Source organism: Ochotona curzoniae, unplaced genomic scaffold, assembly GCF_017591425.1.
Source record: "Ochotona curzoniae isolate NIBS_2020 unplaced genomic scaffold, NIBS_Ocur_1.0 contig_2404, whole genome shotgun sequence".
In the NCBI taxonomy this organism is placed as follows: Eukaryota; Metazoa; Chordata; class Mammalia; order Lagomorpha; family Ochotonidae; genus Ochotona; species Ochotona curzoniae.
Window position 1 is genome coordinate 1,701,824 of NW_024465451.1, and position 16,924 is coordinate 1,718,747.

General features: G+C 37.3%; 1 protein-coding gene across 17 annotated transcripts in view; it reads right to left on the reverse strand.

Annotated features, from left to right (window-relative positions):
* PUM1 (pumilio RNA binding family member 1) overlaps window positions 1-16,924 on the reverse strand; it is a 109,946-nt gene that overhangs the window by 38,550 nt on the left and 54,472 nt on the right. For 6 of the 17 annotated variants that reach the window (XM_040974082.1, XM_040974079.1, XM_040974078.1 and 3 more), the window contains 4 exons: window positions 16,129-16,295; window positions 13,860-14,130; window positions 4,496-4,589; window positions 3,355-3,456 (listed from right to left, as the gene is read on the reverse strand). In XM_040974082.1, the coding sequence (XP_040830016.1) occupies window positions 3,355-3,456; window positions 4,496-4,589; window positions 13,860-14,130; window positions 16,129-16,295 (634 nt within the window). Of the gene's footprint in view, window positions 1-3,354; window positions 3,472-4,400; window positions 4,404-4,495; window positions 4,590-13,859; window positions 14,131-16,128; window positions 16,296-16,924 lie in introns of all 17 variants that reach the window. The other 11 variants (XM_040974081.1, XM_040974076.1, XM_040974075.1 and 8 more) reach the window with 4 other exon arrangements.

Here is a 16,924-nt window from a genome sequence, read left to right on the forward strand (position 1 = left end):
ACAATGTTGGGAAATACTTCAACAGCAGAATGATGGATTTATGACCATTCATTCAGAACCACCCATTGTAATGTTACACAGGAAAAACAATACAGAGGGGCTGGGAAATTCCAGAGCCTATGGAACTGTACCATAAATACTAATTTTTAAAAAAGTATTAAAATTCTGAATTTATTTTAAAAATAGGAAACAGCAAAGCTCCTTCTACCAATATCAAACCTTTAAGAGTCAGTAACACACACACATACACAGAGTCAATAACACTATTTGCATTCTGCAGATATAGGAAGAGACCACTAAGGGACAAAATGTAGAAAACACTGAAAAAGACAGCAGTTGATAAGTACAGATGGAGGCATTGATCTTAGGAGTAAGAATGTAGCTAGTCAGAAGGAACACTGTAGCGAGAGACAAAGTTTATCCTTAAAAGGAAAATAAAGAATGTGTGGGCTTAAAGTGAGATGGGAAAAAATTTTAGGGATTCATTTGTAAGCTACTACCCCCAGTGGCTGACAGGTAAACAGGATCCTGATCCTTCATTAACTCTAGAAGCAGGAAAAACCTCTCAGTCTTCTGACAACAAAACACAGATTCTCAAGTAAACTTTCACTGATCAATTTTATGCAAGTTGTGTTTCCCTATTTCTATCAGCAAAGTTACAAAAGCATTAAACACTTCTCAAGTTTAAATCAAATTTGAATACATTTAGAAATAAAAACTCCCACTCCTATGTTAATTTATTGGGCATCCTTAATCCAACTATCATTTTCTAAGTGATACCTGTAGTACAACAACAAATTATAGCAACGAATTACACCCGAAGTCTGCCAGAAAACAGGAGGACAGAGGTGTGGCAGCAAGATGCAAATCACCAACTGGGGCACAGCAGACCCTGAAAACTCAAAAAACCTATGGAAAAAATGATAGCAACAAACACTAAAGTTGCAAAGTTGCAAACTTGCACACCAAGGAAAGGTCTTAAAGCTAGCTCCTTAAATCTGCCAAAAATACATCTTCAATTTTAATTATCTTAAAGTACAGGAGTTAAATATCTGCAGACTGACTCACGATCCTAACAGCAACTTAAAATGTTACTGATATTACAACAGAGCTGTTAATTCTGTAGAAACAGTTAACATCATCAACTCAAAATAAACTGATTTTTTTTTTTATTCCCCAGTTATGGGTTTGGAAAAAACATTAAATTGTCTCACTGACCAATGATATGCTCTGACCTTTTCTAAAATTTATGTGTTTATGTGAAAGGCGGGGGGGGGGGGGGGGGGGCAGGGATGGGAGGGAGAACTGAGAGAGATCATCTACCATACACCTGTTAATTCCCAAAAGAGCAAAAGAGCCAAGCTGGGCCAGGCTAATGTCACAAGTTGGGAACTCAATCTGAGCCTTCCTATGCTGGTGGCAGAAATCCAACGACTTTGCCCATCCCTTTCTGTACTCCATGACACACATTATCAAGAGGTGGAAATCAGGAATGAAACCCAGAACACAGCCAAAACTCAAACCCATACACTCCAACATAGAATGCATCCATTTCAAGAGTGATTTTATCCCAACAGCAATTATGCTACATGACCATGCCTACTTTCGCACTCTTCATTTGTTTTCTGTATCTGTGGGCACAACAAATATCAAGAAAGTGTGTATTACAAGCACCACAGAAAAAGAGCCCACTTGCAAGGCAAAATGAAGGCACTGTGCCAAAAAGCCATGATACAGTATGAAAAGTCATTATAGTAAATAAATGAGCTAAAAATTTTTAATTAGGACTTTAACGGTCTCATAAAATTGCCAAAGGAAGGAAGGAGAGGGATAAAACATAAATACACATGAAAGACACTATATTATGCCTTACTTTGCTTATTTCCTAAAATAGGCATTAATAAGTGTCAGGAGTATGGTCATATCTATCTTAAAAGTGCTGCAACCTGCAAAGTGTTCCACCCGAGCCCTAACGCCTAAAAAATATCCCTTACTGAAAACACAGACATTAGTACTGTTCCAATTCCTGTACGATTAGCACCCCAAGTCTGGTGCACATTTCCCATTATGTGCACTTAAATAATGTTCAGTCTGGGTCAAAAGATGATAAGAAAGCAAGATTCTCATCACCAACCGATCATCTCAATGGCATCAAGCACTGCACCTCTAACATCAGTTATTAAAGACACAAATACTATTCACAGAGGGAAAACCTTCTACAGTGAAGCAAAGAAAATTTCACCTATGACAGCATAGCAACTTGATATAAAGTGGAGGTGTGTTATGTATGGGCTCTACCTCATGTGAACAGAGCTTACTGGATCTCAAAAATGCAACACTTCACTGAGGTCACAATGGCAAACCACACACTCTTATGTATGAAAACTCCATAGTACTTAGTCCTTTAAGTCCAAACTGTTCCCAAAATCTGTTCCCAAAGAATATATTGGACGGCAATATATTGCTTATCCTAACATTAAACTCAATCCACCACACATTTATAGCCTAACCATAAACAACAACAGCCATGTCACTTACACACCGTGCCTTTTTGAGATTCGGTCTTCAGAGCCAACTCATTTTTATAGTCACATAAACAAAAACAGTGCAGTAATTATTGATAGAAAAGGATAAGAAATAGCATATAAGTTCATATCACAGGCTAAGAAGCTTTCCAGGCAAAGAATCGGATAAAAACAGTTTACCACAGAAGACTAAAGAAATACTAGGGTACAAAGACAGAGGCCTACACCAAGGCAGTATCTATGGCAAAATCAATTTAGGTCAATTTTGCTGCAATACATGTTCTAGGTGCACAGTATAGAACAACACTGTGGATTCCAATGCCAGCTAACAATGAAAATTAGCTAGTACTTCCGAAAAACACTGAGCCCAGAAAAGAGTAATCAACCACCAAAGAAGAAAGGTGTGATGATTTGCCATATAAGAGTAGGGAAAAAAAGAAATTAACTTTAAGCATAAAGATAAAAAGATAAGACTATTGCCTGAAATAATTTCCTAAACAATTTATTTGGATAAAGTAAGGCAAAGAGGTAAGGGAATTAGAAATATGCAAAAGAGAAGAGTGTAAGAACCTAGCAGACTTCTAGAGGAGACCTTGGAAGGGAAAGAAATGCAGAATAAAAATAAGTAACAATGACTCAAGGGATCAAAACTATCTTCCTAAGAAACAAGTGATTAATTTGTCATTCAATATGTCCATATTAGAAGGACTCATATCTCAGGGGAATTACCCTTCAAACAAGGAATCTTTATATCCATTTTCACTGGACATAATAAAGAGTATAAAAAATGCATGCTTGTGTTAACTTGTTAGGCAACCAAGTGTCTCACCTAGCGTTGCTGCTGCAGCTAATCCAGCTGTGTAAGGGTCCGTTCCGGGGGGAGCAGCACTGATGATATATGGATTGGGCACAAATGCAGCGGGAGCTAAACCTGCTGAAAACACTCCTGTCAGTAAAAACAGACAACGACAACTGCAGCCCTATCAACCTACACAGTTTCAAAGCATTCCAGGATTTATAGTGACACTTATCTATAGTTTTTAATCTATACTTAAATGCTTAAGGCTATTTATAGAATTCTGATTTATACATTTAATCATTAAAAACGATACAAAGCTAAAAGAGTAATTGAAAAGACTTTTATAAAACAGAATGAAAAAGGCTTTTTTCCACTTAAAATAACTTTCCAAACAGGTCTCTTCAAAGAAAAGGTATGAATATTTATAACTGTCACCTATACACTATCAACATCAATTAACGATCTCATTTATCCTCACTTCAGTGATCCAATATCAAAGTTTTTTTTCTCCCGAGGCATATATCTCCTTCAATACCTCCATAATACTTCCATGGCATGTGCTGCCTCCTTGCTAATCGATCAAGCCACTGTGAAACATTTTAAAAGAACCTTTTTCTACTTCTACATATGTATAGCCCTCCGTTTTGAAAAGAAAATAACGTACAGGGGAAGAAAGGTTTGAGCAGTAAGACTTCAAATGTCTACCAAAATATTAACAATTGCTACAGGAAAAGAACAAAGCTACTTAAAAAATAAGCAATTATATGAAAGGACTTTTAAATCTTTGAATAGAAGATGAATTTATAGGCACTACTTATTATTACTTAGCAAGATAAAAAGTTTATAAACTTGCAATTTACCCAATATCAAATTCCTAAAATTTTTTCCAGATCTTTTTTAAAAAGCTGATGCTGGCCACTAGTCAGGATTGTGAAAAATAAAACTCCAAATCCTGAAACACCTGAGGGGAAGCAATAACTGGGCACAAGTAAAACTCAAAACACCAAGATCTAACATGCAAAAAGTAAAGAATAAAGCAGGTGGCTCCACACACCTGGACACAGCATAGAAGCCACCTGCTTTATGAGAGAGATGTGTCTGAGATTCATAGCACTCAGATAGACATGAAGGATCTCACACCCCTTCAAGAGAGCTATAGCTCATGACTTACCAATGTGAGGTTGATGAGCTGCTGCGAGAGCATACTGCTGCTGCTGAGCAGCTGTCAACTGCTGGACAGCAAGTGCATTAGGTCTTTGGAACAGCTGAAGTTAAGACAAAGACATGGTGTGGTTAGAGAAACTCTTCTGAAATAATTTAAAACCTATCTGACTTAACATTTCAATAATCTTTAGATGTTTTCATGCGCTAATTACATTTCCACCCAGAATATTGCAATGTTTCCCCATTCTTATTTCTCCCCTTTATTGTATTCACTGCAATTTCACTTTCCCAGTTCCCATGGATTAATTGATATCCACGCTGATAAGTCAGAAAACCACAAAAACACAGGTTCACAAAAGCTCTAATGAGTATCGATATGTCTACAAGACCTGATCTATGGCACAAGTACAAATTAGACAATGTGCTACAAAATGACTTACCAGTGTCCCTACTGCTGCAATCTCCCTTCACTTCTTTCAAGACCACACCTACTCTATTCACATTTTGGAAAGGATTATGAAAAGTGTTCACTATATGCTCTAGGGCAACTCTGCCTGGGATTTCCTCAACTAGCAGGTTAACTTAATGAGTAAAGTAGACAATGTGCAACTCAGGGGCAGGGGAGAAAGGTGGGCGGGCTCAGGATATCTACCCTTTCATGCAGGGAATAAAATAACAGCTGCTTTAACAGGAATTGGGTTATAAATTCACACCTTGTTCACTTAGTTCACAAGAAAAGGTAAAGAAAGAGTTCAAAGACTTAAAACTCAAATTCCCATCTTAACATTTAAGTCAATCATCCATTCCCTCAATCAACAAGTATCTATGAAGCCAGTAATATCTGCTAGGCACTGTGCAAGGATCTAGAAATAAAATGGTCAATTTCCCTATCCCCAAGGAACTTGTACTTTATGAACCATAAACATTACTAGAAATAGAAAGGGAGCCCATCATCCCAGTTTGGATGACCTCCCTGGAGGGGAACTCCAACCTACTGCTCTGTCTCTAGGATTGTTCACAGCTCAGGTGACACCACAGACTTTGAACTACAGACATTCTCACTAAGCAACATTAGCGGATATGCTATTATATCACTTCAGTTTACTAATCATATTAGGGATGGACTGACTGGCTTGAAGACAGCAGGAAAATTTTATCCTGCACTTTTCTTACCACTGGGCTTCAAACATTTGATCAGGTTGATGTTACATAAAAAAGGTAACAAAATGTGAATAATCTAGATGTACTGGCTTAGTGTATCTGTTAGCTCCTTTGCATATATTCATCACTCTAAAAAAACAACAGTAAAATTTAGTCTTTACTAATATAGTGCAAACCTCAAAAACAACCAAGAAAAGATTCAGGGTTTTTTCCCCCACCCAAAGGCTAAATAAAGAAAACCTCATAGTGATGCTGGTGGGGAAAAAAACATTACCTTACAGGCATTTATTAATTATTATGTCTTCAAAGCAAAGAGAATGACTGAAATCTACTAACAATCAAATTGACACCCGAACAATCCAGCAACTTGCTTAATAACCAACCGTTCGATTTGCTCAGTTGGTTTTATACTTCTACTTTACCTAAGAAACAAAGTGTCACCACATATTGACTACAAGTGTTAGTCCACCTACCAGGGGCAGTCAGGAAGTAGAAATCAAGTTTAAAGAGTAGAAATTTGTTTTAAATTATTTTCTAAGTTGTAAAAACACATCTAGCTCCATTATTGTTTCTTCAAAGCCTGAAATCATCCTGCCCTACAATCTTTGGAAACATTCAGCATCTGAGCTATCCCTCATACTAATTTCTTCTCTTCATCTTTCTTCACCCTCATACCATTAATAAGATATCTTACTTCAACTTTTTATGAAGAAGGCTATGTAGCATGAAGAGGAGGGATAGCATGCTCAGAAAAATATCTTGTTTATTAACTGAAAAATCATTGCTATTCTGTAGTTAACACACATGTGAGTAACAGAACTTTAAAACACAGAAATACACAGTGTGCATGAATGCCATAAAATTAATCATTCTATGCAACACTATTTTGTAGGTATCACCACCAATGTCATACTTTCAAAAGCAGAGACTGTTAACAACCATTAACTAAAAGTATAAAATTACACAAATCTTACAAGAGCCCCTATTTTGTATTCCAGAGATGATTAAAACATTAGTGACTGTGATAAACAAAGAAGAAATTATTGTCATGCCAGCATTTTGCAATAAACAATTTAACAAATGCAAACTGTGCATCTATAGCAGGGAGATTTGATTATAGAATAGATTACAGCAATTTTCACACATTCTTCTTATGTTAATTGTTCATCATTAACTGGGAATAAGGAGTATTCAAAATGAAATTGGGTAATTGGCAAGTGAAGGATTCCAAAGGATCCTGCAAAATTCACACAAATGCCATCTGCTGGGCAAAGTGCTGAGCTCTGTTAACTTTTTCATGATTTTGACATAGCAAGTCAGTACTTGTTAAACGAGAAATAAGTCATGAGCCTTGGAGGAAACACTTTCAGTATCAACTACTTGTAGCATAGCAGAATTCCTGAAGAATACTGGGAATAAGGGGGAAATCTACCAATAAGCTGGTTTGATTCCTTTTTTGGCCACTTAGTACATGATCTAATACACTATACAGAGACTAAGTCTATAGAGCAATCTAGTCAAAACCAGCCAAAATATAAGTAACATGCAGCTGTCAATATTAACCTTGAGTGTAAAAATATTGCTGTGGAGTTCCATGAATCTAGAATTAATATCTAAATAGGGAGATAGGATGTCTGACAGACTGCACTAATATACCTGACATCCCAAAAATAAAAAATAAAAATGTCACTCTTGACTGTTTAACAGTCTAAGGTAATATTTACATTAAGACAGGGTTTATGAGAAAACACTACAGCAAGATCACCATTAATAGCTCAGCACCACAACCGATCTGCGTCTCCGATGTGACAAAAAAGATGAATCTAATTTCTGAAGTTGGGGGTTAAAATCAATACACATAAAGTATTGAAAAGTATTTTTTGTGTGTGACACCTTATCAATGCTGAGTGGGTCAACTTCCTCTCTTCAAAAACCTAAAAGTACAGTTTATTTTGAAGGTGACACAACTCTACACATCAAACACACTGCATTTCTAGTACAGTGTTAACTAAGCCTCTATATTTTGGTTTCTGTAAAATAAATAAATAAATATAGATAAACAAATAAATACTATGCTATTATCACAGAATTGTCAAAATCTAAAGATAAAGTCCTTGAAAAGTATCATATCACTGGTAGGAATTATATAGGCTGGCACTGGTTAAAACTGCTGCAACCTGTGATGCTGGAAATCCCCTACCAGGTCATGTCCCAGCAGCTCCACCTGTAATCCAGCTTCTTCCTGCTGGCATGGGAAAAGCAACATAAAATGGCCCACATGTCCAGGCCCACGCTTCCCTAGTGGGGGACCCAGATGGATGGAACAAATAAATTTTTTAAACAAAGAAGAAAACAAGGACTGCAAAAATTTCCTGGAAAGGCAGTGTGTTTGCCCCATTCTTTGACAGATGAAATTTGTAAAGACTATTAATACTGGAAGCTCCTAGATCAGGGAACAATTAGGACCAGATGTTTGAACCCATAATAATCAAATAATGATTACAAGGATCTTTATTAAGTTTACTTATTTATTCAAATGTCAGAGTTACAGGGTGTAGGGGAATCTTTCACCTGCTGATTCACTCACCAGGTAGCCACTGCACTGACCAAAGCCAAGGATGGCTGAACTCAGAAATCAGAAGCTTCCCTGGGGTATCCCATGCAGGTGCCAGCCACCCAAACACTTGAGCCATCTTCTGTTGCTTTTCCCAGGACACTGGCAGGAATTGCACAGGGAGCGGAGTAGCTGGGACATCGTAAATGGTAGCTTTGCCCATTATGTTATAACACTGACATTGATTACAATGATCTTTGGATTAACAGGTGCATAGAAACAAAACTGGCAAATTAATAAATTTGCTTTATTTTCAAGACTAAAGTAACAAAAAAAATCACCTCAAAATAAATCATCTCAACTACGGTTTTAAAGGAAAACAAATCACATCCCTTCCACCAAGTACATTATTAGCTCTTGAGGAAAACCCGTGACTGATCAAATCACTGGTAAGAGTGAATACATGACACTGGCACAACATATGTCTTCAAATTAAAAAAAAAAAAAAACTACATTAAATATCTAAATTAAAACTTATACACACATTTGTTCTCAGGGTGAAGCCAATGAATTACTGTCATATTTTCCAAAGAACATGTCAATTACCTATCACCTGCTTATGACTGTGCTGGGAGAAAATAAACAAATTCTCAAAATGTTGCTTTCTCATTAACACAGTTTTAGCACATCACCAAATTTTGTGGAACATGTGACATTAGGTTGTTTGCTAAACAACTAAATAACAAATAAAGTATAATCCTGCACAAATAAATAACTTAATCCTATCTGGTTTCTGCTATACTGCTAAAAAGAAAATACAGTAATACTTTTTTCTAAAATACATTTAGGAAATATTAACAGGCAATTATATAGTAGAAATAAAAGCTTAAAATATCAGAAAGCACCATAACATAAATTAATAAAACATATCATACAGGAACTGTTGACAATGATTTCCAAAGTAATGAGGCTAAAGTGAGACAAGCAATAAATTACCAAAGAATCTTTGAGCAGTTTAAGCCAATGAAATTCCTCAAGTTCAAGTTTCTTAAGCCAGCATCTTTGCACTTGAGTGCACAATATCATATCTTTGGTGATACAAACATCTATATCTAAAATTCATGACTGTAGGTAGGAAACATGTGGTACACATGTGACTTAAACAGAATCACATGTATTTGCATGTTACATTTATAACAGACATCTCAAAATTATTGATATTCATTAGGACAGTTAAACACCTGCTTTTCTTCCAAGTGTCATACAATAACAAAGCACAAATATAGTATTAAATTTCTATTTTTGAAAAGGTTAAGATTCAAAACGAGCCATTTTTAAAGGGGTTGGATTCAGAGTGATGAAAAGAAACTAAGTTAAGCATCCAAACCTCAATGTAACATCACTATCAAGGAACTAAGTTTACCATTAATGCAAGTAATGAATGTCATGAAACTAATGCATTACACCCAAAAGCCCTGAATGGAAGGAATTTAGGTGAAATTACCGTGTCAATTTTCAAACTAGAGTTCCTCACAATCACAAATAAAATTACACTACTGTTCAAAGCAAACTGAAAACTAAAGACGATGATCACCTGGGGCTGGCATTGTAGAAAAGCAAGCAAAGCCGCCGCATGAATGCCAGCCTCCCATACAGGAACAGGCTGAAGAGCCCGGCTGCTCCACTTCTGACCCAGCTCCCTGCTAATGAGCCTGGGAAAGCAATGGAAGAAAAGATGGCCTAAGAGCTTCAGACCCTGCACCCAAGGAGGAGAACCTGAAGATGCACTGGGTTTCTAGCTTCAGCCTGACCTAGCCATGGCTATTGTGGCCATTTGGGGAACGAACCAGCAGAAGGAAGGTTTCTTTCTGCAACTCTTTCAAATAAATAAATCTTTAAAAGAATAATATAAGATCACTGGTTGCTCACATCATCAGAATAAACTCAAGGGCCTGGCATGATTGTCTAGTGAATAAATCCTCGCCTTGCATCCACCAGGGACCCATATGGGCACTGGTTCGTATCCCGCTTGCTCCACTTCCCATCCAGCTCCCTGTCTGTGGCTTGAGAAAGCAGCTGAGGACAGTCCAAAGCCTTGAGACCCTGCACCAGCATGGGAGACCCAGAAGAAGCTTCTGGCTCTGGATCAGCTCAGCTCTGGCTCTTTTAGCCAGTTGGAGTGAGTCAGCAGACCAAAGATCTTTCTGTCTCTCCTTCTCCTGTAAATCTGCCTTTCCAATAAAAATAAATCAATCTTTAAAAAACAAAAGCAAAATGTAAAGGAAATTATGCGCAATATTCTCTCAATCCTCACAGTGATTAGTATTGTCTCAGCCTCACAGAAGGTTTAAGATCCCTGTGACAGACTCAAAATAGCATTTTTTTGTAAGAATTATTTATTTTTATTGGAAAGTCAGATATACAGAGAGAAAAAAGAAGATCTTCAAATGATGATTCACTCCCCAAGTGACCGCAACAGCCGGAGCTGAGCCAATCCAAAGTCAAGAGCCAGAAGCCCCTGACCCTCTGGGTCTCCCACACAGATGCAGGGTCCCAAGGCTTTGGGCCACCCCGACTGCTTTTCCCAGGCTACAAGCAAGCAGCTGGTTGGGAAGCAGGGGTGCTGGAATTAGATCTGACACTCATGGAATCCTGGCGCATGCAAGGCGAGAACTTTAGATACTAGGCTACCATGCCAGGTTCTGCACATTTCCTTTGTCTTCCTTTCCCTCATACTTACCACTCCAGTTGCACTATGACCATAATATGGTCATTTCCATCTTCATACCTCAGCTCTTTTACCTCCAACAATCATTACACTTCCCTAAAGGTAATTGTATGCTACCTTAGTCCTCACTGTGACAGTCTCCTCCCACACCTTATCTAACAGCAACCATTATAGAACCTTTAGTTGTACATTTCTTCCACTAGAATTTTCATTTTCTTCCTATATAAACAAATCCTTGAAAGCACAGTATAAAAAAAATCACATCATCTGAAGTCTTTTCCTTCCCACAAAGTAGAGTCCATTCTCCCGTGTCTGGGACTATTAGCACATGGACACAATTAGAGTACATTCTCCCCTGTCTAGGAATGTCAGCACATGGACATCAAGTACTTTTTGGCACTACTAGGATTTTGAAAGAGTCACAATGATTAACTGAGATCAACACAGTGGGAATGGGGAGGCAATGGGCAGAGCTACTCATTAAACGTATGTTTGGCTATAGGCAAAACAAAATATGTAGGCAGAAGGATACAATCAGTACAGATTAGTGAAACTCCAGGAATTATGCACAGAACTGGGCTTCAAAAGAATAAATTATGTTTTTAATTGACAGAGATTGTAGCTTTCAGTCAGATGGCAATTCCATTGTTGCCCAAAAGGTTAGCTTCTTATCCAAGTAGCAACCTTTCTGAACATTGTACAAGAATCTCACAGAATAAGCTAGTATGAAGCTCGATCTAATGAACACATGCATTACAGTCTCTAAATGGCACAGAAGTTTCAAACTTTATCTTTAGGAAGTACTCTGAATATAGAAGATACACTGATGTTAAAAAACAGGAATAAAAGCTAAGTCCCCTGAAAACAAACTTGAGCTTAAGTAATGCACAGGACACAGAATTGCAAAGTTGAATGCTTGTCCTCAAGGAGGTTACAATCTAGCAAAGGCTGTTAAAATGAGGAATGGTGACAAAGAAGAAACATGGTAATTCCTTTTCCCTCAAAGACACACAAAAAACTATGGAGTTCAAAGGAGGGAAAAATGATTCTCTTTTTTTGGGGGGGGGGGGATGGAGGGAGAAGGCAACAGCACTAGATCTTTTAAGACATGAAATATTTAAATTAGAAATGGAATATAAAGTAAATGGGTTAGAAAGATTAGAGTGACTCGAGCATTGAGAACACACCCCAAATTTCTAATAGGAAAAAAAAAACCCTTCTTTCTGAAGGCTTTTCAATACGAACCTTTGAGAGGCTGAAGAGCTTAAAGACAGTGGTAAGTCTATAGCTAACAGCTGCCAGGTATGTGTCTCAGGTGTCAGGAACAAGAGGGTATATAATCTACACACAACAGCAGCATGACGGCTCACGGGACAAAAACAACAATCACATCAATGACAGTGATACTCCTAAGCAACAATGCCCCTGTGTTGCCACTAATAAGAAATTTTTGTGAAACCAGCTCCAACAGATTAACTTTTTACATAAAAATGTTTACAATCAAAAAATGTCAAAATGGGATATACAGTGAGGAAAACTCATATAGCCTTATAATACATTACTTGCGGGCATGCAAAAATACATTCATTTCTAATACCAATAACACTATTGAAGCCATCCCAAAACCAGGGATCAAGAAAGCAGAATAATTCCAACACTGACTATAAAGTAAGGAATAGTGATATGGGATTCAGATTTTTGTATATATAGACTAAAGACAAGCTCTTCAGAAATAACAAGTTCGGTTAGACAGAGAACAGAAGCATTGAAGCAATAAGGAGCCAATAATACCACAATTAAAGTAACCACAAAGAACAAGCAGAGTCAGTCTTTAAGGAAAGGTAGATAATCCTGGAGAACTACAGCAAAAAAGGTGAATACTCTAAACCCCTTACCCGCTCTAGAAAAAAACTATACAGATTCGATACATACGAACATTCACGCCATGCTCTAAAGGATTCTTTTGATAAACCTCACATATGTTTGTTATCTAATTGTCAACCAAACTCATTTATTTTCAGCTATTTAGGACAATAACATGTGTATTAACACAGTACAGCAAATCTCCAAAGACCACAAACTCCTTTCTCGATGTAGAATTTCCAAATACAGACCGTAATCTCTTCATCCTACAAGTCTGTATTTACAGCACAGAACTGAGGAGTAAAAGTAAGTCACAGCTCATTAAACTGTTCTCTTGACGGTAACCTGTGTCACTTCAACAGGTCAGGAAAATACTTTTTTTTTTTAAACTAAATTTTCATTTATAAAAAAGTAAACAGCAAAATCATTAAAACCTGTTCTAACCTGCTTTAAAAAAACAAAAAAACATAAAATTTCCCTGAAATTTTTCATTTTTCACTGTAGAGTTCACAGTTAACAACCTGTGTGTATTTATGCCCAAATATTTGAGCCCCTGCAACCCACGTAGGAAACACGAATGTAGTTCTAGGCTGTTAATGTCAGCCTGGCCCAGCCTTCACGTCATTCGTTCAATGAAGTGAACCAGTTAACAAAGATCTCAATCTCCCACATTCTCTCGCCCTTTCTGTGTCACTCTTTCAAATAAGTAAATAAATCTCAAAAATTAAGTATTTTAAATACAAGCAAGTCAACAGCATTACAACCACATAAACCTTCAGAAAAATTAATTTAGCATCCAAAAGAATTCTGTTTCAAGGGATATAAATCCTCCCTGACTGTCTAAAACTTGGGCAAAAAGGCTAGCAAGCTGAGTGTGGCAGCCTCTAGCCAATAATCTTGACATAAAAACTAGCTTCTTGAGAGAGGAAGATCCAGGCTTTCTAAACCCACACTACTTCTGAGTCAGAAAGCACTAGCTTCTGTTACCTTAATATACGGTAACCCTCCCCCAACCCCTCATTCCTGCAGGGAGAATAGAGAGGGTGACAGAGACACACACAGTACCTGTTGTTGAGAATTGTAGTCAAAAAGTCCCACAGTTGCTGCTGCTGAATCCACAGGTACCTGCGTGCCTGAATAATCAAACTGAAGAGGCTCCATGCCCACATGTTCCATGGGGTCCAAGGGGACACTCTGGGACTCCATGTTGGAGAAATCCTCCACAGGCTTGGCACCATTGGTGCTGGTCAGCTGGGCTAAGCCCTCAGAACCATTCTGGTTTGGACCCAGAAGATCCACTTCATTAGCAGAGTTCTGGCAATTACCAGGGGTACGGCTAAACAGAGAAAGTAAAGGGGCATTAAACCTTATTTTAAGCGGGGAGGGACACTACAGCAACCCAAGACTAAGGACAATGTCTTTGAGAAAACTCATTATCAACAGTAATTCAAACTATTTCTATAAAATAATCCAAGTCCTGTTAGATTACACATTTATACTCTTTGGTTCTCTAACTGTTCGCCATCCCACCTAACCCACCCTTATTATTTGCATTAACTGTGTTGATTTATAATCACTTTACCAAGAGAGCCAGATTTGAAAACTACTGAATAAATCGAAAAAAATACTGTTAATGACACCAGTAAAAATGAGATCCCAAAATGAAGGCAATCAGGTACATCCCCAAAAGGCTGCATCTATTCTGACTGTAAAATCAATGGCAAAAGTCAGCTTTTAAGGAAATGTTTACATCTGAAAAGCTCAATACTACTGATCATTACTAAATGATCTCCGTCTTCTAAGAAACAAGAAGCAGACCATTTCAAAATAGCACAAAACAGATTCATATAGATTCATATTTAGTGCAGGAACCTAAGGAGATTTTGAAAATTAAAATTTATCATTTTAATGTATCAATTATCATTATCATTTATCAACTTATCATTAAAGTCAAGACATTTGAAGAGCAAAAAAAAAAAGTAGTACTGATCATTATCCAAAGTATAAATAAATACCATTCTGGGTAACTCAAGATATACCATCCCTTTACAGAAAAGGACTGAAGGATTATTTGGTCAAAAAATCACTGCTATAATAAAATAGTCTAACAAAAAGAAGTATACCTTGTACCTACGTTCAATATTCTAGATCCCTAAAAGAAATTTGTGACTATTCCATTTTATCTCTCTCCCTCAATATCTCTCTCTCTCTCTCTCTCTCTCTCTCTCTCTCTCTCTCACACACACACACACACACACACACACACATACACACACACACACACCAGATACCATGAACACCACCTAAATCATTACTTGGTCCCAGTCAGATACTGCAAGGAGGTATAGGCTGCTGGAGGTTCAAGGTAGAACAGCCCCGTGAACTCACCTGGAAGACCTCAGGCAAGTGTTTATTACTCTGTGACTCAAGTGTTATTCAAAGGTAATAAATCTTTAAATATTCAAGACACAAAAAATAAAGTGAAAATGCTAAAACAACTGGCACTTGTTTTTCAATTACAATACAAAAGATCATTTTGATTGTGGATGGGAATATATCCACATATTAGCCATGGTCACTAAAACTATTCGAAATTAATTTTTGTGTATCACTGATAAAAAAAAGTTTTCATAGATTTTAAAAATTATATACCATAAAAAAGTTGCTAACATACATAATGAATACTTGCAAACTGGGGAAGCTGTGTGTGTGTGTGTGTGTGTGTGTGTGTGTGTGTGTGTGTGTGTGTGTGTGTGTGTGTAAAATGCTATTATTAAATTCTAAAGTAAAACCTAAAAACCAATAATGATCAGTTATGAAAAGCATCATGGAACCAACATACTTAAAAAACAAGTCCTTTAAGGGGCATCTCTGGTTGTTCAAACTGAGGAAAGTGATGCCTGATCTCTCTACGTCAAAAGGATCTTATGAGACTCAAAAAAAACAATGAGCAAGTTCTCACCTGCTTTCCTAACATGCTAGAGGGAGGACACGCCTTCATTAGTAACCATGGTGCTCTCTTACGCAAGCACAGTGATCAGGGAAAATGCGAAAAGAACCGAGGCACCTATCCCATTTGATGATGACATCTAAATATCATTGACATGATCTTTATAAAATCATTCTGCAATTTCTAGAGCTCTACAAACACAAAAGCTATAGTTTTGACAAAAAAAAAAATCAAGCATCAACAACACTTGGAAAATTCTACCTTATCAATCAATTTACAATGTTTATGAAATGGTCTATAGCAATGGCAAGGGGGCAGGGATGTCAAAATTAAACAAAAACCAACAGCCCACATTAAAAAATCAGAAGTGTAAAACATACAAACCTAAAATCTTTGACGTCTGCATCAATCCCATTCTGCACTGGTAAACCATTGGTCTTGTCCATCACATCACCCTCCTCCTTCAAATCTCCTAGCTTATCTCCATCAAACGTACCCTTGTTCTTCTTTTCACTTTTGTCGTTTTCATCACTGTCTGCATCCCTTGGGCCCTGTTTAAAAAATAGCTTCAGCTTCACTAGCCATCATCACTAAGAAGAGTGGGGCAACCACGGTGGACACCAGACTACACTAGATGCTATAGGAACAGGAAAGTGTCCGTGCCTTCGGACATTACAATCTAATTAACAAACAACACAAAGGCAGGAACACCGCAGAAAAGTCTTGCCAAATGGGGAAGACAGACACACATTCATGTTACAGCATTTTGAACAGAATTAACATACCCAATGAAATCCCGCACCCCCCAATTTTTTCCCTTTCTACCAAAAGCCCCGCTACAACACTACACCTCTTGGTCCCATTTCTCTACTCTAAAATCTAACATTATATGATAGCAAACCTCCTCATAGTACCCAAGTATTGTGGTAACAGTGTAGAGGGAAAGCGTGACATTAACATCACACATCATTGCCCTATGTATTTTTTCTCTTACTTAGAACTTACTTGAACTTGGGATGCAGCCTACCATCACTTCTACCACCTTTCCAGTCTCACCCTATATAACTCGAAGTTAATTCAACGAAAATTAAGTGGTAACCCTTCACTTTCATTTTTTAATGTTTCAAAAGAAGTTAAACAAATCTTTCACTAAAAGTAGTCTAAGAAGTGTTTCTTTGTG